Here is a 26,671-nt window from a genome sequence, read left to right on the forward strand (position 1 = left end):
AGCTCCTTGGAATCCGTGTCAAAGGTAAAACATTCATGGAAAGCGGAGTCACTTAGTCTCCTCTTAACTAATATTCTGCCTATCCCCATGTTTCTGTTGCATAATTCCCAAGAAAGTCCAAATACTATAAATATCCTGCCACCTTTTAAATACTTTTCCTCACCTATTTTACTGTTTTCTCCCAATCACCTGTAGTACAACTTATTAAGAAATTAGAAGGTTTCTCTCAGGTGCCTGAATGTGTTTACGGGCACCACCAATACACTTAATGGAGTCCTTTACCCTCACACAGTATTTAGTATCTTTAACCGGATAATGAATACATACAAAATTTTGTGGATTTATACTTTTGATGGGAAATGAAGAGATATATAAACAGACACCAACAAACTACCTGCTCAGCTTAAATGCAGGGCCACTGAATTAGCTTTTTGATAAGAGTTTTACTAACTTTTTACTCATAAATATCTACAATTATTTTCAGATGAGTTTAGCAGTAACCCCCAAGAACTAACCTTGTTGCCTTGAGAATTAAAATACAATCTGGTAACCCTTGCATTCCCAGCTTGGCGGAAACAGACAAGCTGCTGAGGTCGAGTCCATTCAAACATCCTTACACTGCCATCCTGCGCACCTGTGAGATCTGAACCACAAGAGGAAAAGCAGAAAATAAGAAATAAACAAACTAAAGAGTTCCAATATTTTCCATTTTATAAATTAACTTCAAAATGATAGAGGCTCTTTAAAATCCTTGGACCATAAAATACAACACTTACAGTACTGGTGAACTGGGTGTGAAGTCATTCTCTTAACATTATGTAGATTCCTTTTCATAAGCTTTAAAAGAAGACAATAAAAATTAATTCACTTTGTGCATTAAGAGGTAGGGAGGGATATGATTCAGGTCAACTCTAACTCTGATAAATTTATTCTTTTACAACTGGATAATTATGGAAATAAACCATGTTGCGGATTTTCTGAACCACATAACAGACGACACCTGTGGGGAGAGCATGCGGTGGAAGCAGTCACTTAGGGGCAGAGCCCTGGCCTCTGTGGGCTAGGAAGATCCCAAGCAGCTTCCTCTAGTGATAAAGGGAACTCTCCTCCACATGCCCCTCCCAGAGGACATCAGGAGTGTCTCCAGAGTCTTCATAGAACTACGGTGACTAACAACAATGTCACCGATGCACTTTTCACACACTGAGAGTAGGAATGACTTCCTCTTTGACTCCACTTTACCACCCTGTGCCTCTCAGTTTGCTCATCTATAAAATGATAATGGGGGATAACAATAGCACCTACTATGTACAGTGGTTGTAAGAAAATGCTTGCACCTGACACAGACACTCACAGTACGTTGGCTATTATTATTATAGTCCACTAACTGGTCATCACTCCTAACCTTCAGGATCAGTCCTAGGTCACAGTGATTTCAAGTCATTTTGAGTGAGTCCATACCTGGGAACCATACCTAACAGTAAACAACATACCACACTGGCTCCAGTGCTCGTCTGTCCACTGCCCAGCCACGGCAGAGACGAAGGCGGATGCACCTGATTTGCTGAATAGGTGGATGTGCTGGGCTGATAGAGAGTCGTGGTGGAACCACGATAATCAATATCATCTGAACTGTGAAAAATATTTATGTGTTACTGTGAACATTCCATTTGCTCAACCCAAATTCTAATTACAGAGCTTCTTATGTACACACAAGACATTTTTTATTATTTAAAAATGAATAAAGACCCATGAGAAAAACTAGGTCCATGTCCTAATCATAACCAATTTTCTTACTGGTTAACTTTTCCCTTTAGGCAAAATACAAATTTAGTCAAATGTTGTTCAGTGGTTAATTCAATTGCTGCACAAGTTGAACAAATGTTTTTCAAGCATTTAACAGATTTTTAAAAATCAAATATAGAAAAAGTTATATGCTCTCAAGTAGATACCCTATGTATCAAATTCATACATTTTAAAGAAATTTGGGTTTAAAGATTTCTTAAAGTAAGGTACCAATTATCACATAAAAATGTTGGAGTGATTTTTGCGATCACACTGTACGTTCATGTCACCCTGAAGTGCAGTACTGCATCCTAGTCACATTATATGCTGACGAAACGGGAAACACAACAGAACGAGGTTACCCCGGCACCATCCCCAAGCATACACAACTTTCAAGAGTCTGGAGAAAAGCAAGGGGAGTGGGGCAAACGTGGAGGAGAACCCTCAAATAAGAAAGTGTTACAAATACTCAGTGAATGTCCACAACTTTATTGAAAAGCAAAGTTGTCTACATTTTTATCTGTAAAAAGTATGCTTATAAGGGTATAATAAGAAACACTGGAAATTATTTAGTAAATGTGATTCTCAATCAGTCTAATGAATACATTTGTATATATTGCTTTTTGCTTTAATTATCCAGGCAAGCTGAATTTACTGAATATTGTGTAATTCCTGACATTTCTTTGGGGTCAGATGTCAAAGTGGCAGTTGTCAGCATGAGACTGTGGTGTTGGGGATTGCTCTGACTCAAACACTAGGAACAGTTCAGGGTCTAATAGAACAAGTATGCATCATTTGCTCATTACTGTAACTAGTGCCTTTTATTGGCAGCCAAACCAATTATGTTTGTCTCCTACCCAAATGAGATAGATACAAATATATTTTTCAAGATAATTCAAATCATGTACATAACCAGTTAACCTTCTGAAGAAAACTACATTTAAAACGGACTACATCAGACAATCAAACCTTTTGGATTCTCTGTCATATTCTTCTCCAATCCACATGTATGACTGGCAGGCCAGTAAAGAAGTAACATCAAGTTCTTGCACATCATGTGTTGAAGCCAAAACAACCTCATTACAGTTTGCCTGTAAAGCAAAGGTGGAGTCAATAATTTAAGCAATTTCATTAAAAAAGAAGTATATTCTTGCCCTGAGCAGTGTGGTTCGGTTGGGTGTCATGTCACAAAGCAAAAGTTTTCTGGTTTGATTCCCAGTCAGGGCACACATCTAGATTGCAGGTTTGGTCCCCATCTGGGGTGTGCACCAAGAGGCAACCAATTAATGTTTCTCACATCCAAGTTCCTCTCCCTCTTTCTCCCTTCCCCCTCTCTAAAAAGAAATATTTTTAAAAAGTGCATTCTTTATCATGACAAAAGCTTTTACCTTGTTAATGGAAAATGCCATAATCATATCAGATTCTTTGTGAATGACTTTCGCCTTTCCACCTGGATAGCCCAGATCAGCCTCGACCTACAAAACATTCGTCAGCAAGGTCAGCTGCTCCAGCAGAGCTCCATGTAGAGGTCCTCACACCCCACAACATTAAAAGGAGGATAAGAAGAAAATGTAGCAGCAGCAGCAGCAAGGAACGAGGTACAGTAATTTCAGGGTGTTGAAAATCAGCTTTCAATTGGCTTCATTTCTCTGATACCCTTTAATCAGCCCAATTATAAATATTTCCAGTCTGATTCTAGGATACTAATTAATTGTGATAAAAGGTAGCCAACACTTTTCACTAGTATTTATGACAGTAATGTGTCTCTCTTACCTCTTCCAAAAGAGTACAAAGATACTGTAAGAGGCATGAGGACGAAGAACATAGACGAAGAAACCACATAAAAAAATGAAACATTTTAAAGTAAAGGTGGTAAGACAGGAATAAGAAGATGGAAAGAAAAATGGAAAGAAATGATGGAGATTGATGAGAGGAAGGTACAATGGCTGAGGGTCAAAGGTAACAGAAAGAAGTGGCAGAACCAAGAAGAAAGAAAATCAATCATGTTTAAGAATGGTTTGGAAAAAGTGACTGAAGTGGCACTGGAACAGAAAGCAAGGAGAGAGAAGCACCAATGGCAGGAAGCGCCAGCCAGACACAGCGCGGCATCTGCCACCGTCCGTCACTGAGGTACATGGGAGCAATGAGTACCCCGGACTAGTTAGCCAGTTGTGCAGGTCATGGTTAGTATTAGAGATGAGGTGTTAGCTCCTCGAACTTTAAAGAATGAGCTAAATACAAGAATTTGGAGTACTACCTTGATGTGGCAATCTTCTGCTACGTGGTTTTGTTTGACCTGCTCCACATGTTCTTCTACAGACTAAGTAACACCACAGCGCCACAAACACAAAACACATGCATGAAACAAAATTATGAAGAGAATAGAAAATTTGAAACTGAAATGTTCACTCCATCACTTTATGATGGTTAAAATGAATTTGCAAGGTTTTTTTTTAAAGCAAAATATCATGAAAGAAATTAAACTTAGTAAAATGTGATGTCATCAGGTACACACAACACAAAGCAAACCAAACCAGGCAAAATTAATGTGACTATTATATAAACAGTATTTCAAAATAAAAATTAGTTATTTGTGTATCAGTTATGTAACTTAAAGTTCTAATGTAAACTGTAATCTCTAAAAATAAAACCTGCTTGCATGAGCAGACGCATGCTATAATACTTTGGTTTTACAGAATGCTTTTTTCCTATAATGCGTTGGGCATGGGGAAAACAGACGCAGTTCTGTGTTTTACTGTGGGAAACTGGATTGTGCAGACTGCCCCTATCAGTTTTCACTTTCCTAAGTGAAATATAATTCATTTTTTCCTCATAAATTTTGTTTGCCAAATCTTTACTCACATCTGACACTCTACTCTGAGAACAGGCTCCACACTGCCCATTACCTCATTCAATGGCCAAATAAACTGAAATGCTCTGTAAGAGATCTATGTATCCACCCCCCTTCTATAATATAAGGAAGAGATCACTTTTGGTTCTACCATGCCAGTCTCCTGAATTCCTGACTCTTCTCAAATCCAGATTGGTATTACATTACTAATTTATATTTAGGTTAAAAATCACCATGCAATGCAGAGTCTCGGCCTCACTTTGTAAAAGCAATCTTCCTTCATTTTGAATTTGGTATTTCTGTAGTGTATTCTCTCACAAAATTATCCTGAATTTGCTGCTTCTGAAGTTTATCCTGTTCATTTCTAAATGCTAAGTAAATAAAATGCTTTCAAAGGGCTGTATTTTCAGGAAGTGACATTCAGAGAATCATAAGAGAGTGCACTCACTTATGTGTTAAATTCCCCACACCACCCATCGCAACATTTATGACATGTAAAAGCCCAAAAGCAAATATTAAAAAGGCAGCACCAACTTTCACTTGAGTGTACACAATTTATCAAGGGACCTATGTTGTTTCATTGTTATGCCATGACAATTGTAAGTTTTTACCTTAGAAAGTTTATTATAGTTTGGTAACTATTACCTATGATGTATGAAAGATAAGTTCCAACCAAAAGAGTAAATTTCAAAATAAATCAAGCATGGACTTCATTAGAAATGTTAAAGAAAACAAAAATTACAACAGAAATTTTTTTTCAAAATACCTCACTCTGCTTTCTTTTCTTAGTGAAAATATATCTAATAAATGTCTCTTGAAGGATTTCTTGTTTAACAAGGAAGTGCCAAAGCCGTTTGACTGGAAGTGCAGAGGAATCCCGGGATCTATTAAAACAATCAACACATCACACTCTTTTAGTTAAACTACATAAAGTGGGTTTCACATTGGCAGACACTTTTTTTGTAAACCTCCATTATCTATTGCAAAGAAGATACAGCATTAAGCCTAACAAAATTTTACAATTTATTTCCCTTTTTAGTTCTTCTAAAAATCTAGCACTTAATTCTGTAATTTCAGGTTCTCTGAATGAACAGATTGAGCTGAGAGTCAAATGACTCTCTTATTATTCTCTTTTTAACTTATAGTTTAGGTTGGTTCTGTTGGTTAAAGCATACCACTGATGAAAGAAACTCACAGATTTATTCCTAACATTCTAACAAGCTAAAAGGCCCTGCTCTTCTTAATCATGGCCAGCTGTTTCAAGAAAAAAAAAAATGACATTTATCAAAAGGAGCCCAGATAAACACTGCATCGATCAAAACATCGATGAAAAATGCTGTGTTTACTGTTAAATTGCTGACAAAAGGTCAGCAGCACCTGTCTGCATATATAGATTATCTCAAAGAAATTCTATAGGGGCTCCTAAAATTAAAAAAATAATAAAGGTTTTCTTCTGAATATAAAAGTAATGTCTACTGAATTACAGGTAATACTGGGAACAAATTTTCTAACAAGATGTTTTATTATTAGCATATATTGATAAAAATAGGATTGCAGGTTCAAAGTTTTGAAGGCTACTGGCATATTTTGCCAAACTGTCTTCCAGAAAAATTAAAAACGAAGCTACACTCTCAACAGTATTAAAAAAGCATTCTTACTTGAATGGAGTATTTTCTGGTTCTTGCATAGCCTTATTTCGCAGAATAGCTGGTCCAGCTCCTACAGAAAGGTCAGCTGGATATGTGTTGATATAGTTAGGAGGTGGACCTTCAAATTGATCCATTTTCTCTTGCAAGATGTGTTCCCAATTCTCCAAGTTTTTAATCACAGCAATACCTAATGGTGATGTTACAGGCAACTCTAAAATGTGATAGAACATATCATTTTATTTTGATAAAAATGTTGATCATCCACATATTTATCAAATCTAAATTTATAGCCAAAATTTCTGAAAATACAAATAAATCTAAAAATGTTAATCTAATGCCATTTGGATTCTCAATGCTTTCAATAAATATCTGAAAATGTTAATCTAACACCATTTGGATTCTTAATGCTTTCAACAAAACAGAAAGTCAGCTCTCTAAAATGAGCTAAGAAAATGTCTAGCTTGTCTGGTCTGATTTTTTGTTTGTTGTTGGTTTTTTTTTTTTGCTTTATCTTTCAATCTTCTAGGAAGACAGTAATTCTTGCACAGACTGGAGCCTAAAATAAATGAGACCTCTTAGGTCTCCAATGCAGTATCTCCTTTTTTTAGCACCACATGCTCTTTCCTATGGATTTTGTAAAGAAAGGTTGATGGTCTCCCATCCAAGTATTAACCAGGCCCAACCCCACTTAGCTTCTGAGATCAGACAATATTGGATGCATTCAAGGTGGTATGGCCATAGATGAAAAAGTTGATGGTAATTTAGTGTATTTATTAACATTAATTTTCAAATTCCAAACTTACCAGAGAATTCCAATCCAGCAATGGGGAAAAAATTCTTGACATTGTAAAGTATTAGCTTTACCATTGCCAAATGCAAAAGAGCCCAGCTGTTGAAGGGAGACAACAAAATTCTCCTTAATTGAAAAATAAAATCATGAGAGAAGCACAGTAACGATCCCTGTTGATTGTTTAGCCCAGTCTCCCTACACAGAAAAAAAAGCTGTTCTTTTCTAATAATTCACTATTTTAAAAGGCACTTGTTTAGTCTTTGAAAATAAAAGATACACAACAATATCTTTTGCCATATCTGGAATTACCTGATGAAAAAAGATTTACCATAGCCACATGGAATCTAACAGCATGCCAACAAATTATATATAAATTTCTAATAATACAACAATAAATTACATATTTTTCCTTCACTAAAAACACTGTGTTTGCACTCTGTACAAAAGTCTTTGACTCTGGATGTGAAAGAAATACTGTACTTTCTGGAAGTCTACTTGAAAAGGTACAGAATATCTAACCTGAAACATAAGTCAGTTCTTGTACAAGTTTTTGATAATGCTACTTAAAATTAGTAATATAAGGATTTTCTACCAAAAAAAGGCAAAAAGAGAAAAGCCTTATTTACCTATAGGAATTTGGATCTTGGTGCTCCTGCATTTGTGTGTCTGAGAAAAAAGCATCATCTTCTTCGTCATCACTATGAATGCTTTCATCAGAATCATATATAACACCACTATCAGACAAAGGGAGAAACGGCTGCAACAAAAGGTAAAGTTATTTTTAAATAAACAGTTGGGTTATTTTTCCCTAACTTAAAATGGGGAGAAGGCAGGATGGGAGATACACTCCCTCTTCTGCACTCACAGCAAGGTCGCAATGGTGTCAACACGCATGAAGAGGGAAATGTTAATAGATGATGAGCTCAAAAAGCAAAGTGCTGAAAAGTAAGAGGTGCACCCAATGTGGTACAAAATAGGACTACAGTGGATCTAGTTCCCATGAAGATTCTGATCCCCAGAGATGTTTCCTCTGCTCAGAGAAACAGAAATGTGTCATGGGGCCACACCACGGCCTGCTAATGTAACCTGTGAAGTGCTTGGTCTCTCTGACTCGTCTTGTTGGGCTTGCTGTGCCCACGGCCTTCAGGCTGACAGACACACTTTAGACACACTGATCGTTAGCAGAATCCCACTCGGGGCTTGAGATTTTACAAAAACAGTCCTTAGCATTTTCCCTTTCCCTGACATTAAAGAAGCCTAAACTCTGTACTTTCTTAAAATGGATTTGAGGTTAGGGCTCTGCTCTCCATCTTCTCGGTTGGCACCTTCTCAATCAATAAATCTTTCCTTACTCTAAACTCTGATGTTTTGAATTTTGCCCTTTTGAAGCGTCAAACTTTGGGCTGATAAGAATAAAACCGCCAAATACCTTCTTCTGCTCTAACTCCATGCTGACCAAAGGAACTATAATAATCAGATGACGAGAACCTAGACGGTAGATGAAGTACTCTAGGCACTAGAAAATGATGATGTTGGCTACATGTTAATAAACTGACTTCTGGTTTATACCAAAATCCCATATAATTTTAATTTGTTCATCCATATCAAGTTTCTTATCATTATCAAGTATCGGATCATTCCTGAATGACTATTTAGTTTCTGGACTTGAGAGATTAACTATCTATGCTATAGAGATTCAGTCCAGAAGCTACCCCATCATTCCTATGTGATACATGTACAAGAGTTAATAAAACAGGCACACTTAAAACCTGTGTTTCTCACACCCCTTACCTTTGCAACAAAATAATCCCACATACTAAGTTCGGGAGGAATAAATTTTTCTTTGTAAGATGGTCTTTCTGCAGGCACTGGTGGTGGGGTAGCATCTTTTACAGGCCTTCCAGGGACCAGCATTCTCATGTTAAATCTCCTCCGGTGTTTATCTATGTCTTCAGAAGGAACAGAAGGTGCTAAACAAAAAGAGAAGAAAAAAATAAGCATTTATTTCCCATTATTAATTCAATGGGTCAACCTTTCTTTTCACCCTCCTGTACCATGTTTCAGGTCAGACTAGATGCAATCTAGAGTTTGTACGCATCTACACTCTACTTCCTACATCAGTTTCCCTGCCATCTTTGCAGAGATGAGGATAAAAGGCTATCTTTCCATGAAACAACCTGTGTGCTACACAGAATAAGGGTTAAAGTAGGTCTAGGTTAATGTACTAAATAAATGATATATTCAGAAAGTCATAAGGAGAGTGCCGGAGTGATTATTTCTGGCTGTGCTATTCAAGATCCACCGAATTTGTAGGAGGTAAAGCAAGCCTTGAAAGAAGAGCCAAGGACCAGCGTGAAAAGGGAAAGGGACAATAGAAACAAGGACCAAAAATTTGGGTAAATAAGGAGAAAACTACTTTTTGCCAGACAGGCACCAGGGAGGGCAGTAACAGTGCAGAGTTGGGCCTGGGCTAGCTTGTGGCTATGAGGCTCAAAGCTTATCCTACGGGCATTCTCACAAAAACGTCTTGAGCTAGTCACATGAGGAGATATGGGTTGCTTGAATAATTAGAGAGGAATATGGACAGATGACATAAGAAGAGCCTGCACTAGTATTGTGGGTGGTAAGACTGAGAGAAAGTGTTCGATACAAGGAGTATATAAAAGAATGATCAAAAGGATTCAGGAACTCATTGGACATGGGAGAGCCAAAAAGTAGAAGTCAACCCACTCCAATTCGAAAGGTCCCCACCACAGAAAATGACAGCCCTATCTCAACTCCTCGTTCTCCCACACCCACACAATTCATCGACAATCAGCAACAACTTCACACTATATCCAGAGTATTACCATTTTTCACTTAACACCCCAAGCTAAACCTCCTTTAACATTTTTCTAATTGAGGTAAAATTTGCATAAAATGAACCATTTTGATATGTACAATCCAATGGCATTTGGTACAATCACGCTTTTATGCAACCACCATCTCTATCTAATCCCAAGCATTCTTATCGCCCCAAACAGAAACCCATACCATGAGGCACGCACTCTCCATCCCTCCCTCTCTCTAGCCACTAGTCTGCTTTCTGTCTCTGTGGACCTGAATCTTTCATATAAATGGAATCATACAATACGTGACTTCTATGTCTGGCTTCTTCCACTCAGCATAATATTTTTGAGGTTCGCACTGGTTGGGGCATGTATTAGTATTTTATTCCTTTTTATGGCTGAGTAACACTCCATTACATGTGTATACCACATTTTGTTTACTCATTATTTTTTAAACCTACTCACTAATGACTAACATTTGGGTTAATTTCAGTTTGGAGCTATCATGAATAAAGCTGTATAAAGATTTACTTACAAAACTTTGTGTGAACTTGTGGTTCCAATTCTTCTATGTAAATAATTAAGTGAAATTGTTTGCACACAGGGTAAGTGCGTCACATGATAAATTTATAAAAACTCTTAGCCCTGGTCAGGTGGCTCAGTTGGTTGGAGTGTCATCCCTATACCAACAGGCTGTGGGTCTGATTCCCTGTTAGGACACCTAGGTTGTGGGTTTGATCCTGCCTCTCACATGTATGGGAGGCAACTGATCAATGTTTCTCTCTCTCTCCTTCTCCCCTTCCTCTCTCTCTCTAAAGTCAACGAACATATCCTCAGGGAAAAACACCTTTCAAATTGTTTTCCAAAGTGCTTATACATTTTACATTCTCACCAATGAGAGTTCCAGTTGCTAAACATCCTTGCCGACATTTGTGCTGCCAGTCTTTTTTCCAGTTTTACTTAGAAATAATTGGCATGAATCACTGTGTAAGTTTAAGGTGTAAAGAATGATGATTATATATTGTGAAATGATAAAATTCATTTACTCTTGATTTTTTTAATCATTACTCAAGGATATTTTTTATTAATTTTAGAGAGAAAAGGGGAGAGAAAGAGACAGAAACATTGATGTGAGAGAGAAACATTAATCAGTTACCTCCCGTATGTGCCCCAACCAAAGACTGAACCCATAACCTAGGTATGTGCCCTGACTAGGAATCAAACCCACAACCTTTTGGTGCCACTCCAACCAACTGAGCCACCTGGCCAGGACAATTATCTTTTAAATGGACAATAACAACAGCCTCCGACCTGGCCCCCTATTTTTATTCTTGTTGTACCATCTATTCTCCACACAGTAGCTACAGTGGATCTTCTGATACCTAAATCAGACTGTCACTCCTATGCTTAAAAAGCTCTGGGAGTTTCCTATCTTTCTTTAGAAGAACTAAAGTCCACACCATGATCCATGAAACTCTAAGTGACCTTGCCCCCAGCTACTTATCTTACTTCATCTCTGAACACCCTCCCCTCGACCCCCATGATAGCCATTCTGGCCTCCTTTGTAGTTCCTAAAAAGGCCAGGAATCATTCCCACCTCTAGACCTTTGCCCTCATTGCTCCATCTGCCTGGAATGCTTTGCATGGTGTGAGCACAGCTTCCCTAAGGCTCTGCTCTCGGCAATGTGTCTTTTGTCTACCCTAACTGAACGGCCCTCACTGCCTCTGCCTCTGCTTTATTTTTTATCAGAGTTCTAACCATACCTGAAATTGTACTGGTTAATTTTACCTCCACTACAGGTAAGTTTCATGAAGGTGAGGGATCTGTCTTGTGCACTCCATATCTCCAAAGCAGAAGTAGGTATTAAGTGAATGCAAATATGAATGCCTACTCAGATTTTAAGTGTGGATAACTTGATGAATTACCATAAAAAAGAATAGGAAAATTCAGGAATGGAAGTGAGTTTGGAGGAAAACTTTCTGAAGTTTAAAGTGGACCACAACTAGGTAAGAAGAAAGGTTAAGAGTGATGACTCTTAACTATAATGGGAGAAGAAGCAATGGGAGTAGAAGCAATGGGAGTTGGTGAGATCTCTTCCCTCACTTTTCCTTACACAGCGGCCTATTCATTTCAGTCCACTTGGGCAGCAAGCACACAGGTTAGAGCCGGTGCCGTTTAAACTAGTGCCACTACCTGTTCATCTGTAATATGACCATTTCTAAGGATGAATTAAGATTATTTCTTTGTGTCTGCACCAAGATGGAAAGCTTTCCTATGGCATTAATCTATACCTCCCATATCTTACCATCTTAAAAACTGAGATGAAAAATATATTTCCAATCTACAAGAGGGAAAACATACAAAAATAGAATAAATACACAAGGTGCATGAGTGGAACAGCTATCTTATACATGGCCAAAAACTTAATGTGAAGCCAGCTGCTGATAAGCCCTATGAAGGTTCGAAGGATTTACTTAAATCTTCTTTCTAAAAGGTAAGGGGATTAAGAAGTACAAATTGGTAGTTAAAGAACAGTCCTGGGATGTAAAGTACAGCACAGGAAATAGAGTTGATAATACTGTAGTAACTCTGTATGGTGTCAGACTGCTTCTAGATTTATTGAGGTGAACACTTTTAAGTTATATAAATGTCTAATCACTGAGTTGTACACCTAAAACTAATATAATATTGTACAACAACTATAATAAAAGCATTCAAAATTTTTTTTAAATCTTTTTTTCTCTAGTTAAAAACTATCCTTTTTCCATGGTCTCATTCCTTAACATTGTCTCCTCACTTACCTTTATCTTCCCTTTACTTCTTTTCTTATCTTCTTTAAATTTGTCCTGGTATCAAATATTGTTTCAACTGAAATTACTATATATTTATTTTAACATGAGCTTAGTTATTTACTATCCCAACAAAAGTAGTTATACTTTTGCCCTGGCTGGTTTGACTCAGTGGATTGAGAACTGGCCTTTGAACCACAGGGTCCCCAGTTCCCGAGTCAGGGCACATGTCTGGGGTGCAGGCTGGGTCCCCAATAGAGGGTGCGTGAGAGACAACCACACATTGATGTTTTCCTCTCTTTCTTGCTCCCTTCCCCTCTCTAAAATTAAATAAATAAAAACATTTTTTAAAAAAGTGATTATACTTTAACCATCATTAATTTTCAAAATAAAAATTCTTAAAATATTTAAAAAATCCTTTACACCCTGGCTGGTGTAGCTCAGTGGATTGAGCGCGGGCCTGTGACCCAGAGTATCGTGGTTCGATTCCCAGTCAGGGCACATGCCTGGGTTGCAGGCCAGTTCCCAACAGGGGACACACCAGAGGCAACCATACATTGTTATTTCTCTCCCTCTCTCCTTCCCTTCCCCTCTAAAGATAAATAAAATATTTTTAAAAAATCCTTTACTTTAACAATGGTAATTATTTACATTCACATACGTTAATCTTACCTGAAATATTTTCTGATTGTCTTTGAGGTTTCACAACAAGTTTTACACCCCCTCCAAAAACAGCAGCCCACATTCGATTATTTAATGGGTGTGCTGCAAGTCGGAACAATTCATTGGAAGAATTTGTGGCAAGAGCATGTATCAATAAGCTTAAGTATACAGCAACAACAGCTTCACACAACAAAATGTTCAATTTTGGCTGGTCTTCATCTTGGGCTGAACTCAAGAGATTAACAAGTGAGTTCACACCTGTAAGGGTGTATAATCATAAAAAGTATATCAGCATAAAGCTCCAGAAAAAAATACCAAAACTGCAATTTAACCAAAATCATGTACCTATCTATATAATAAGAAATACATAATTCCATAATTTTAACAACAAAATAAATAATGGTGGGAATGGCTTAAAACCTACAAAACAAAATAAGAACCCACTATTCTATACTGTTATAAAAAATAACCAAATAAATAATTAAAAAGGAGAGAAGGGAAAGCTCTCCCTTGCCATATAATTTCAGTGTAATTTCAAATAATAAGTAGAAGGAATGATAGAATTAGAAAATCATCATCTAGTAACACCCACAGTAATATCTGATTCAGGCAAGAAGCACCACAAGCTAGAATCCATGGGTAAAAGTATATTTTACACAGTCTCAAAGTGTCTATTCAAAGATACTTCTTCACTGCAAAGGGAAAAAATAGTAATTTTGCAAAGGAAAAAAAAAAGAGTGACTTTACAAAGGAGAAGTCCGGCAGAAGCTGCCTCACCAAGAGATCAGTGAGTAACACCAGTGATAGGGCCAAGTGGCAGCATGTGCTCCTCGCTGCTTTGCACGGAGAAGGGAACAATATCCCTCCCCTGGTACCCCTGCCAAAAATACATAACCCGAATCTGAAATTAAGAAAACATCAGAAAAATCCAAATTGAGGGACATTCAGAAAGATAACTGGCTAGTTCCCTTCAGAAGTGGCAAATTCATGAGACACAAAGAAAGAATGAGGAACCACTCCAAATTAGAGGAAACTCATGAGAAATTACAACTAAATGTTACATGACATTTAATGGGACAAATGGTGAAACATGAAAAAATCAATAGATTACAATATTGTATTGATGTTAAGATACTGAACTGGTTATATTAAGAGGATGTCTGTTTTTAGGAAAGACTGGTACATTTAGGTTTAAAAGGGTATCATGTCTGAAACTTACAAATATTTCAGAAAAATATATATATATACACACACAAAGTGAGTGAGACATTGAGAGAGCGAAGAGGAATGAATGATAAAGCAATATGGTATAATGTTAACATTTGGGGATTCTGAGTGAAGGTTATAGAGAAATCTGTACAATTTTTATAACTCTATCAAGTCTGAAATTATTTCAATAAAAGCTAAAATGAAACAATGTTTCTATAAATGAATTAATTATACACTGAGTTTGTCATTTCTTTCCCCTGCACAATGATCATTAACATGTAAACTCAGTTATAACGCAAGTACAGTAAAATTTAAATGACATGGCAGACCAGAATAAGGGTATTAAGAGAGTGAGGACAGTTTGAAATGTGGACAATGAAAAGAGCTAACCAGAGTAAAAGAGGGATCAGGAGACAGCAGGACATATGATCCACAGAATGATCGTTCCTATCCTAATATATAAATTTGTGTATTTGTAAAAAATATACAAATATAACAGAATAATTGTATTCTGTCTAACACATTTGTGAGAATATCTCTGCAATATTGCTCTCTAGGACTCTAATTCAGAATTTCTAAGGATGAGGACTTCCGGTCAAGATAGTAGCTTAGGAAGACATGGCTTGCCTCTTCAAGAACCACATCAAAATTACAACAAAAATAAAACAAGAACAGACACAGAATCACGAATACAGAGTTTTTGATGGTTGCCAGATGGAAGGGAGGTGTGAGAGAATGGGTGGAGAGGTGAGGAGACTAAGAAGTACAAATAGGCAGTTACAGAATAGTCATGGGGATGTAAAGTACAGTGTAGGAAATGGAGTAGCCAAAGAACTTGCACCCATGACTCACGTACAAGAACAATGAGGGGGGATTTCCTGAGAGAGGTGGGGAGAGCTGGCTGGAGGGTGGCAAAGGGGGAAAACTGGGACAACCCTAATAGCATAATCAATAAGATATAATTTAAAAAGAAAGAATTTCCAAGGGTAAGGAAGATAATATGTTCTTTATGAAGGAAATCTTGCCCTTTGAAGCCTCAACTTTCTGAGTCTTCAGACATCACAGTACTTAAGTACTTAATCTGTGGCAGAAAACATTATTAAAAACAAAAAAAATTCACCAAATCCTTAAAAAACAACATTCAGGAAACCAGTTGGTAGCTTTTAAAAAAAGAATCTCCAAATCTGAATTACAAGAAAACAAACCTCACCAGGCCACTGAGCAGGAGAAGAATTGGGTGTTGCATGTTCTTCAATGCTCTCTGTCCTTAGTCTTCGACGGTCACTTAGAAGAAGTCCTTGGTATGCCATTCCTGTAAACTGATTTCCTTCCGTCTGACTGCTAAAACAAACAGAAGAGTTCAGCTATTTATCATCCTAACACGGGTAGTAAGCAATTGACTTTATACATATTTATTTTAAATAATTATAATAAAAATTTCTTAAAAATCAATTCACTGATCTAATAAGAATTTATTTTAGAAAGTTGACATTAGTTGCAAATGCTTGACTTTTCAAAAACAAAATAACAAAATTCCAAATTTTATTATGTTAGGCAAATGACATTTATTTAGTCTTTTAACATCTTTTCCAGATGCCATTTAATATTTTAATATCTTTTCTACAGTCATCATTCTTTTTTTTTGAAGTGTGAGGTAAGGTGACTGCTGCTGGTGCTAAGCTACGCTAGGAAGTCTCAGGGTACTGTCTTGTTGCATTTCTCAGTTTTCGCAAAGTTGGAAAAGCTTAGCCCTGAATTAAAATATGAACTAAAATCTGGAGGATATTTTAGGAATACCTAATTCTAAGGTCAACATGTGCCTAAATAATTACTTCCCTCATCTTCGTAGAGTTGAAGAAAATACAAAAGCAAAAGTAAAGCTGATTCCCTTGAGATAATCACAGCCTAAGGACTAGAAAAAGTATATTTAAAAATTTTTTTGAATTCTCATTTGGTGCCATTTTAACCAGGGATTCATAACAAACAAGTTGTCTTTGAGCTTGAAGATGACCACAGTCAACTAAAAAAGCTTTTTTCCCTGTGCACATTTTTAAGACTGTGGAATACTTAGACATGGCCTTATAAGGCTAAACTCAGAATACAGGACATTTTGAGAAAGTAATTCCTAATGCAGTATCAAAACAAATCTTTCCACAAAGGCTCCGAATTTACAAGAAAAAGGATCTAGATATGTGTAATATAAATTCAATGTAATTCTATGTATATTACAAATTTTCACTTAATATAATTCATTTAAATTTGGATCATCTTTCTAAGTGATTCAATTTCTTACTATCTACACAGTCCTAGTCACTAAAATGAAAGTATGCACTTATGAAGGCAATTTGACACTTAAAAAAAGTCAAACCATTTCTTCTATTTGACACCACTCCCAAAGACTTATATATTATATGTAAATGGGATAGGTGAAATTGACTTTAATAATTCAATGTCAGGAATGTACCCCTTCATTTTCTAAAGTACTTCCTCTTTCAACTTAAAATCAGTTAAATAAATAGAAGTTAATCCAATGCTAAAAGAAATATTTCCTAAGGAAAAAACTTAGAAGACTTAATTTTATTAATGATTTTGGATAGTGAACACTCCTCTTCTTGAAAACAAAAAGATGGTGATGATGGTAATTTCCATTTACTATTTGTCACTTTCTATGTGTCTCTGGTTACTAAATGATGGCTAAACTAAATTAATAATTTAAACTAAATAATTTAAACACATAATTATTTGTTTTCATTCTCTCTCATTTATTAAAGTAAACATGCCACTGATATTTAAGGATTTTTCAGTCCTTAGGAAATAGAACCTTCATATAACTCTGGAATAGCTGAATATTTATGCTGTATTGATACTATTATGGGTGATTTTTTACCTGTAGCTATGACTGTCACATAATGCTTGGTAAATTGATGCAGAAAGTGATGCTGCTAATGAATGAAGTGTGTGCACCTAAAACCAAAACAGCCACAATTACATTTTGTACTAACATTTCTACACAATAGTAATATCTTAAAAATCAGAAAATACTCAGGAAACTAGCAATATCGTAAGACTAGATTTTCCTATATGAGACTACTAACTGTACTTAAAAACTTCGAAAATAAGACTCATCCAACTTTTATGCATGCCCACAACACAGCTAATTAACTCAGCTTGCTAGCAATTACCTTCAAATGCAATATGCAAAAAAAAAAAAGAAAGAAAGTCAAAACCAAGTAAGTACACTTTTCAGAGCTTTTATTTAAACTTGCTTTGTGAAATTCCCCTTGGTGAAAATAAAGACTTGATCTTATCAATAAGACTGAATTAAATGTTTCCAAAATATATCAATCACTCTCTGAAATGGCTGACTTTCCAGAAGTAAATAATTTACTTAGTAGTTATGAGTAGTGCATAGCCTTATAACTTTTAATCTAGAACTTCAAAAATTATTAACATAATATAAAAATCACACCCTAAAATGCCATACTGAATCAACATCTTCAGACTTATCTTCAGAACTATCTTCAATAGTTTTCACTAAGATTTTTTAATGAAAATCTTAAAATCTGAAGGGACTTTAGAAAAAGCTTCATACTCCTTGTAAGCCTTATCCAAATTTCTAAAAATTGGAAATGCTTACTTACAATTATATGCATTAATGCATTTCTATGTGTCGGTTATTAACCTAGGAAATAATTTAGTAATGTCTGCTAAAATACTGAAATGGATTCATTTATGCTATGGATTAGAAATCTCTAATAGGTTGACATGACCAGTAAAATCTTAGGACTTTCAGAAGAATGTACAACCAGAGATTGGACACACTTTTCAAAAATAAAAAATAGCCCTGGCTGGCATATCTCAGTGGACTGAGCGCGGGCCTGCGAATCAAAGGATCGTGGTTCGATTCCCAGTCAGGACACATGCCTGGGTTGCAGGCCAGTTCCCAGCAGGGGACGCACTAGGGACAACCATACATGGATATTTCTCTCCCTCTCTCTTTCCCTTCCCCTCTAAAGGTAAATAAATAAAATCTTTAAAAAATAAAAAATAATAATAAAAATAAAAAATAAAAAAATGTTGGGAACATGAAATGACACTGGCCACTAGAACTAGGAAAGGCACCGTACAGAGACACTTAGGCTAGCACAGCAAAAGTCTGATCAACACTCCAGATCCTGCCAAGCTCTCTAGGGTTTATTAGACTCTATCCATATGTAAGCTTTTGAAACAGAGTATAGGTTTAATTTTGAGTAATCATGCTGCCAAAATTCTGATGGGCCTGAATTACTGCACAATAAACATGATCGTCAGGGAAATAGTTCAAGGATTCTTTTTCTGGGACTACTTCTGATCAATCATGGTTCTCTCAAAGATAGCCCTTTGTAACTTGTATTTCACAATATGCTGCCATAAAGTCAAACAGTCATAAATTTCTAACTTAATGGTTCATCTAAGGGAAATGGAGAGTCTAAAGGAATAAGCGACAAGAACGCTATCTAGAGAATTAATATTATTATCAAAGGAGTATTTGCCTGTCTTAAAGGAAGACAGCTTTTCTAGAAGCAAGAAAAATACTTAATTTTTAATTACATTCATTGGACAAATAGTCTTGAACTGATCAGGAGTGAACAGCTAGCACATAAGAGCACTTTGAAACATTTCCTCTAAGATCGAACTGGAAGACAAGTATAACATATTTACCTTCTCAGAGTGTACAGTATCAAATGATCATAAAATTTACATTACCTTCACATCTCCAATACTGGGGTGAGGCGGTGTTTTCATCTGAGCAATAGTATAAAGTATATCATGGATGTGGTTATTTAAGTACAATACAGGATTGGCTATGACTGTTTTTGTCGATGCAATACTTGCTGAAAGCAGAGGTAGGGTAGTAGGTAATGGTAATGGAGACTGGAGCTGTTTCACTGTAGTTTCCTGTAGGTAAGAGATTTTTTTTTCAAAGTAGTTAAAGTAAAGGAGAAAAACCAATAAGTTATATGATAAAAACACTGATGATTAATATTTGAATGTAAGAAGTAGATTCATGTACTTATTCCCCCAGTCTACAAAACTTTATTGATCACCATGAGGTACTAGGTGCCATGCTAGTTACAGAAGATAAAGATGAGTATGACACAGATGTGGTCTCATTCTTTTAAGCCTATTCCTAATGCCCAAAACTTAGGTCTAAAAAAGACCCATGTGGATTATATATATCTGCCACTTACAAATAGTTGAACTTAGATTAACCAGTAAAAGAAGCTTTATAGCTGTAACTGGAAGAGCTACTGAAATTGTTAAAATAACCATGACTGTAAACAAAACTGAAGTTCATACCTGCTGTGATTCTTGTAATAAAAACTTGAGTTCCATCCTTACTGAGGCCAGACCGCCACCTTGGGCCCCATGAAGGCTACAGTAACTAAGGAACACTCTCAGGAGAGCTTGGTTTTTCTGCAACCACATCTTCCGCCTTTCTGCATGCTCCCGTTTAGCCTGCAACCTTCGTCTTTCTATTTGGTGGCGCTCATAGGAATCAATATCTGGTTTGTCCACCATTTCTTCCTGATCCAGAAGGTCACTCTCTACTTTAGAATAAGTTCTACTAACATACTCTTTAATAACTGTTTCATGGTTACATATGTCATGCAAGGCAGCAATTTCCTTTTCAAGCCAATTATAAAGTTGAAATCTGAGTTTTCCTCCATCTACTTCATAACCTGTAGCCAATGTTCTCAGTTCAGTCATAAGGATCTTTAAACAAGCTCTGAATTTCAGTTGTTCAGCAATCACATCAACTTCAGTGTTACCTTCAAGACAACTGCCTTCCTCAGGAGTCAATAACATACTAGGGTCTGATGCTTTCTGGTCTTCTTGTCTATCTTTACCCCTGGTACCTATACTTTTCATTACTAAACCGTCTGTATCTTCTTCTTCTTCTTCTTCTAAGGCACTGTCATGATCTTCACCCCAATCCAGATTAAGAGGTTCCTCATCAACTTTTACTACTGGCTGACTCCAATCAAACTGTGATGAACTTGTATTTGACCAATCAACGCCAGAACTGCTTCTGCCATCACTCAGAGTTTTTGATTCTGTATGTGTATCTCCCATCTTTTTAGAAATGAATTCAGGTTGATCTTTTCTTGCAGATAAAGCAGATGATTTGGTAACTTTGGGAATTTTGGAGAGTACCTCCAAGGCTAAAACAGGACATCCAACTTTAAAATGAGCATTTGCAGTGGTAAAAAATAATTTTCTTTCTATGAGGTTAATTTTATCAACAAAGTTTTTTTCAGTTTTGATACCTAGCGTTGCCAAAGTTCCTTCAGGGGAGGCAAGGTTTCTTCGAATAAGCAAAGGGTGAGTTCGAAGGTAGTTGTAGAAACTAAACACCACCGGGTTACAAGATTTGATGATAACTATAGAAATCAAGCAGAATCACAAGACACTGTGTTAATGTGTGTTTACATTTAAAAGAATAAAATGTCAGCATTCTCTCAAAATAAAGGATACTTAAATATGAACCTAGGATAAGTTATTAAACTATGGTACATCTACATGATCAGTACAACTACACAGCTGACACAAACAAAAAATTCCCTATGTGCTGCTATGGAGTGATGTCCAGGATGTATTAAGTAAAATAAGTTACAAAAAATTATATATTGTAAACTACCTTGTATCCTAGAAAGTGGAGAGAACATACAAACACAAATACATGCACATACACTTGTAATTTTTAAATGGAAGAAAAACATACAAACATTTTTTTCATTGGTTCCCCCAAAAGGGAGGGGAGAATAAGGCAGAGAGGTCAGGAAAGAAGCTAGGTTTCTCTGAAAATACTTTGGTTTTATATATCTTATTTTAAAATCATGTTGATATTTTAAAAAACTTTTTTAATCCTCAAAATATCTTTTATTATTTCAGTGTATATTCCTCCAGATTTTTTCCTTGTAACAATGCCTTTGAAAAATTTAATCTTTATTGTATTTTTTTCATTGCCATTTAATCCCTTTACACCCCTTTCCCAAGCAATCAATTTTTTAAAAAATTCATGCAAAAGCAAATTCAAACAAATGATTTTGTGTATCAATTAGGTAATATTAACCACCTTATTAACTATAAGGTGACTTTAAAATCAGTAATTTAACTACACATCCTTAGTGGGATATGTCTTAGAAACAAAAACAGCAAAAAAAGAAAAAAGCTTTAACTGTTCTCAGTAACATTGTTATGAAAAATTTTTGCATTCTGAAACTACTATATGCATATTAACTACCAGATAATTATGTTAACGTCATGAAAAATTAACCTTTTTGTGATAAGACACAACTTTTAAATCTAAGGAAAAAGAACACTGTAATCTATATTTCAATTTTAAATTTCAGTACGAACTCTCTGGGAAACATATTTCTCAGCTCTATTCATTGAAATGGCCTAGAAATGGTAACAAAACCAATTAACAGTGAGAATTCCTGTGCCCAGGATGCAGTCTCTAAAATTAAATTATTCCATAGCAAAGAACCAGGGTTCTTTGGAGGAATGGCCATTTACAGGTCTAGGGCAGGAAATGTACAAAATGAGCCTGAAACATCTTGCCAAACTAGAAAGCAAAGAAATTATCAAGGAATAATGTCAAAAGAATTCAAAAAGTTGATGAAGCTCATGTTGGTTATGGATGGGATGATCTGAGCATCAGGAACAACAAACTGCAATGGATTAAAACACAGTTCTATCTAAATCTGTGAGTTCAAAATAACCCTTAGGAATATAAAATCTAAGTGGCCAGTTTCATAGGATGCTAGGGAACAAAACTACTATTTTGAAAACTGATAAAATATTCCCTTCATGATATATACTACTAGACATCAGCATAATCAAACAGTTGCTAAGAGAGACAGTTCTCTAAAGAAGTATTCCAACTCAAAAGAGAGGACAAAATGATGTAATTAGAACATCATTTTACAACCACTGATGAAATAAAAAACCTAGGCGATGATCATTGATGGCTGTTAACACCACAAAAAGTAAAACAAGTGGACATTACAAGTCCCCCAATGAACGCTACCTAAGAAATATTGCTGCCCAAAAATCTGATAAAAGCCTCTAGAATGTCACCTGCTAATCTGTAGGAAATAGAACACAGGAAGAAGAAATATGTTCGATGACACAACAGGGACACAATCGGCAAAACCCAAAACACAAGAAAACTATAGGATTAACAGCCTGACTTCTTAAACAAATAAACGGCAAGGGTGCAGTGGGAAAGAAAGGAGGAAAAAACTACACATTAAAATAGATACAGCCAATCACAATACATAGGCCTCGTTTTGTATTTTCATTCAAACAAACTAACTGTATAACATCTTATGAGATGATCAGGGAAATCCAAACACTGTGTTCAACGACTGCTAAGAGAATTTCTTTACAATGGTATATGTTATGTTTTTAAGAGTCATTTTTTAGAGATGCATGTTGACATATTTACAGATGAAATGATATGTAGGAATCTGCTGTACAATGAATCTATGTGGACAATGGGAAGGGGTGGAAAGGACGGAGTAAATATGGTTATGTCAGTAACTATTGAAGCTAGGTGATGAAGTCACAGATTTTCATTACATTATTCATTCTTTTACACATATTTGAAATTTTCCACAATATATTTTTTAAAATTAATCTGGAAAACATTAAGAAATAAGCTGAGCCTTCCTTATATAAAAACTACCTGTGTACCTCAGATGTTTATTTTTCTTCTAAATGTTTTCTTTCCTTTAAATATTATTATATTACTTCTTTATAAAGAAGAAAGTAAAAATTGGGTCCTAATCTCTTCCATGTTAGCTCTTTTAACTTTTAAATATAAGTAATAAAAATATAAGGCTAGAAAATTATAACTATACAAAGTACAAAATAAAAAGCAAAAACTTAACTTTCTCTACTCCTGTTCCCAAAAGTTAACCAGTTGACCAGTAGTTTCTTCTGATTTGTTCAAGAAAAGGAGAGGGAGGCCAGACACCATGACCGCCCATTCACGTGTATGCGTGCCTGTGTGTGTGTGTGTGAGAGACACGTGTACATAAAATGCTCAGCATCTTGCTTTTTTCACTTCATAATACAGCACACATTAACACATCAATTCACCTCACTTTTTTCAATTCACCTCATTTTAATGGCATTGTTTCTATTCTCTGGATATACTGTAATTTATTTAACTATTCTATTGAAAAATACTTAAAAGTTTCCATTACCTAAATTACTGTATTGCCGACAATCTGACAATACTTTCCAGATGCTTAAAAATCTAAATTATTCAGGATAAATAACAATAAAGAAAGTTTAGCACCTAAGAATAAAGTTTTCCAGGCCCATGTACTAAGCCAATATGTGTAACAGCCAAAATCTCTTCTATAAAGACAAGAAAAGCTGGTTATGTAATTAAAAGGAAAGAGCTGTATAATGCCTCAGTTCAACAGATATGAAATTAGAATAGCATGGAAATCCTATTTTATAAACTTTGATCTATCTGTAAAAGTAAAAATGTGTGTGAAGTCCTCATAGCACTACTCAAACTATGAAAACAAAATGATATATTCAATTATAAACCAGAAATGAGTAATCCTTTAGCCACATACAAAATTTTGATAATTTCTGAAAATTGTAAAGTAAATCTGGTAATGATTTTTTTTGTTTTGATCTAAGTGAACATTGGCTCAGAAACTGCCTTCTTTTAAAAAAGAAAAAGAGCCCTGGCTGGAGTGGCTCAGTGGATTGAGTGCTGATATGTGAACTGAAGGGTCACCAGTTCGATTCCCAGTCAGGACACATGCCTGGGCTGTGAGCTAGGTCCCCAGTAGGGGGCATGTGAGCAGCAACCACACACTGATGTTTCTCTCCCTCTCTTTCTTCCTCCCTTCCCCTCTTTAAAAATAAATCAATAAAATCTCTTAAAAAATAAAAGTAAAAAAGGAAAAGGGAATGACTACATTGAAAACAATAAAATAAAAAAGAAAAAGAGAAACTTACAAAATACCCTACCTTGATGATGATCCTCCTCCTTTGGTGTTTGTTCTAGTAATGTGTCCAAGGCTCGGGTGTAATCTTTCATCACCCAATAGGCAAGACTACGCAGGAAAGGATCGGGGTGTAATCTTTTGCAATCAAATCCTGAGCCATCCTTTTGGCAACCCAAAACCTTCTGATTTAGGATGGATATATAAGTTGATGAAGTCTCAAATTCAGATTCATATAAACGGGCAATAACCATGGCTAGCTGAATATCTTCCATTTTTTCAAGACATACCTGTAAATTTTAATATTAAGAAATACTTATCTAGAGACATAAAATATCCCACCAATATCCTGAGATTATCTACCATTTGTACCTCACAGTGTAAGGAGGGGGTGCAGAGGTTGAGGGGTAAACAACTGCCTGAAAGGAGACTAAAGCAGTAGGAAGAAGAGTAAGAAATCTGAACTTAGCTTCCAGCCTACAAAAATCATTTATAAAATAAGCATAAAACAAAGTACATCAATATCATCTCAGACTTGGTTCAATTTAAATGAGTAACATTTATTTTTAAATTGAATGCCTATTACGATATCAGTTCCTCTCAATTTTCACATGTATTTCCATATAAACATAATTATTGCAATTTTAAATAAAATTCTATTTATATAGCAAGTAATGTATAAAATGAAGCCACATATTCCATTTTACTCTAAGTTTATCTTCTAATATAACTACACATCTTGAGATTTTAAGGTCATTTAGGTAATGGAAGCATCTCTCAGTCAATCAACATGTCTCTTCTTTGCCTAAATATCTTCTAGGCTAAACTTCCCATTTTAGAATTAGAAACATTTGTATTGTTTTTTTTTTAAAAAGCCATACATCTGAGTTAATTCTGTAAATATGACTAACATTCAATATTAAATACTTGACTTTGTTGGTTATTTCCTATTTCTTCTATCATGTATTATTTATAGTTCTATTTTTCCCTTAACCATCTGGATTATTCACAATGATAATAAGTACTCTAATAGGAAGACAGCATAAATAAGTACAAACATCTGTAATTAGGCTCTTAACCAGCTGCCAGGATTTTTATATAAAAATGCAAAGTTTTACCTGTTTACATTTATTTTCCTATATCTAGAACAACTACATTACAAAACAGTACAAATTGCAATTTTGGTTCCATGTGTATGCATTACATTTAGAAGATAAAGAATGTAAAGTATCTGCCTTTCTACCCCAAATAAGGAGGTTGTGACCTATACACACTTTAAATAGTTCAGAATCACAAGATGGCCAGGAAGAACATATTCATAACCTATTTTTGCCATTGTTTCATATATTTATACTTAACAGACATATATTTAACTTAAAATGGAATAGCCCCTCTATAAAATTTTTCTCATGTTTCTCAGTTCAATTTATTTGTAATTTCCTTTTTCAGAGTGCCACTATTTAAGTTCAGTGGCTTCTATAGTTATTCTCTGTTCTTACAAATGTATCACAAAAAATTACAATCTCCTCCACAACCCTTTCGGGTTTTCACGTCTTACAAATATCACACAGTGTATTTTATTTATACCTCTATGGCATCTTTCAGCGAACCCGCTAACAAGAAAAAGGCCGCAGATTGTTCAAAGCGTTGTTTTCCGAGTAAAGAGAAAGCATTTTTTAAAGCAGCTTTACGCCACCTATCTTCATTAAAATTATGGCTGAAAAACGTTGTCATCTTTTCATCATGCTGTGACCTGGGAACCAGACCAGAAACATCAGTGGTTAAATCTAATTTTAAATATTCTGAATCCTTCATAGAATGCATGAAAATGAAATATAAAAACCCCAAACACCCATCTAACAAAAGAACAATAACTTCATGCTTCTCTTTGCTTCTAATAAGGAAAACTCTAATTACCCTATCTACACATAAATAGGAAGCAAAGCATTTTTTACTTTCTAAAGTACTTTTATCAACTTTTTTTAAAAACAACATCCCACTCTTTAGGTAAGCTGAAGGAATATTGTGTCCATTTTTTGCAGATAAAGGAAGCAAAGCCCAAAAAAAGTAAGTCGATTTGACTG

General features: G+C 35.5%; 1 protein-coding gene across 2 annotated transcripts in view; it reads right to left on the reverse strand.

Moving 5' to 3' along the window:
* Nucleotides 1-26,671, reverse strand: part of DMXL2 (Dmx like 2) — a 133,178-nt gene that overhangs the window by 6,869 nt on the left and 99,638 nt on the right. Inside the window, exons 22-39 of one of the 2 annotated variants that reach the window (XM_037054632.1) lie at nt 26,175-26,340; nt 24,613-24,877; nt 19,906-20,990; nt 19,312-19,503; nt 17,453-17,529; nt 15,776-15,906; nt 13,366-13,614; nt 8,867-9,045; nt 7,702-7,832; nt 7,089-7,174; nt 6,295-6,496; nt 5,403-5,520; nt 4,043-4,105; nt 3,174-3,260; nt 2,755-2,876; nt 1,494-1,632; nt 777-837; nt 516-643 (exon numbers count right to left, since the gene is read on the reverse strand). In XM_037054632.1, coding sequence (XP_036910527.1) covers nt 516-643; nt 777-837; nt 1,494-1,632; nt 2,755-2,876; nt 3,174-3,260; nt 4,043-4,105; nt 5,403-5,520; nt 6,295-6,496; nt 7,089-7,174; nt 7,702-7,832; nt 8,867-9,045; nt 13,366-13,614; nt 15,776-15,906; nt 17,453-17,529; nt 19,312-19,503; nt 19,906-20,990; nt 24,613-24,877; nt 26,175-26,340 — 3,481 coding nt within the window. The remainder of the gene's footprint in view (nt 1-515; nt 644-776; nt 838-1,493; nt 1,633-2,754; nt 2,877-3,173; nt 3,261-4,042; nt 4,106-5,402; nt 5,521-6,294; nt 6,497-7,088; nt 7,175-7,701; nt 7,833-8,866; nt 9,046-13,365; nt 13,615-15,775; nt 15,907-17,452; nt 17,530-19,311; nt 19,504-19,905; nt 20,991-24,612; nt 24,878-26,174; nt 26,341-26,671) is intronic. The other variant, XM_037054633.1, reaches the window with a different exon arrangement.

Source organism: Sturnira hondurensis, unplaced genomic scaffold (genome assembly GCF_014824575.4).
Source record: "Sturnira hondurensis isolate 20B ecotype Veracruz unplaced genomic scaffold, ASM1482457v3 Scaffold0008196, whole genome shotgun sequence".
In the NCBI taxonomy this organism is placed as follows: Eukaryota; Metazoa; Chordata; class Mammalia; order Chiroptera; family Phyllostomidae; genus Sturnira; species Sturnira hondurensis.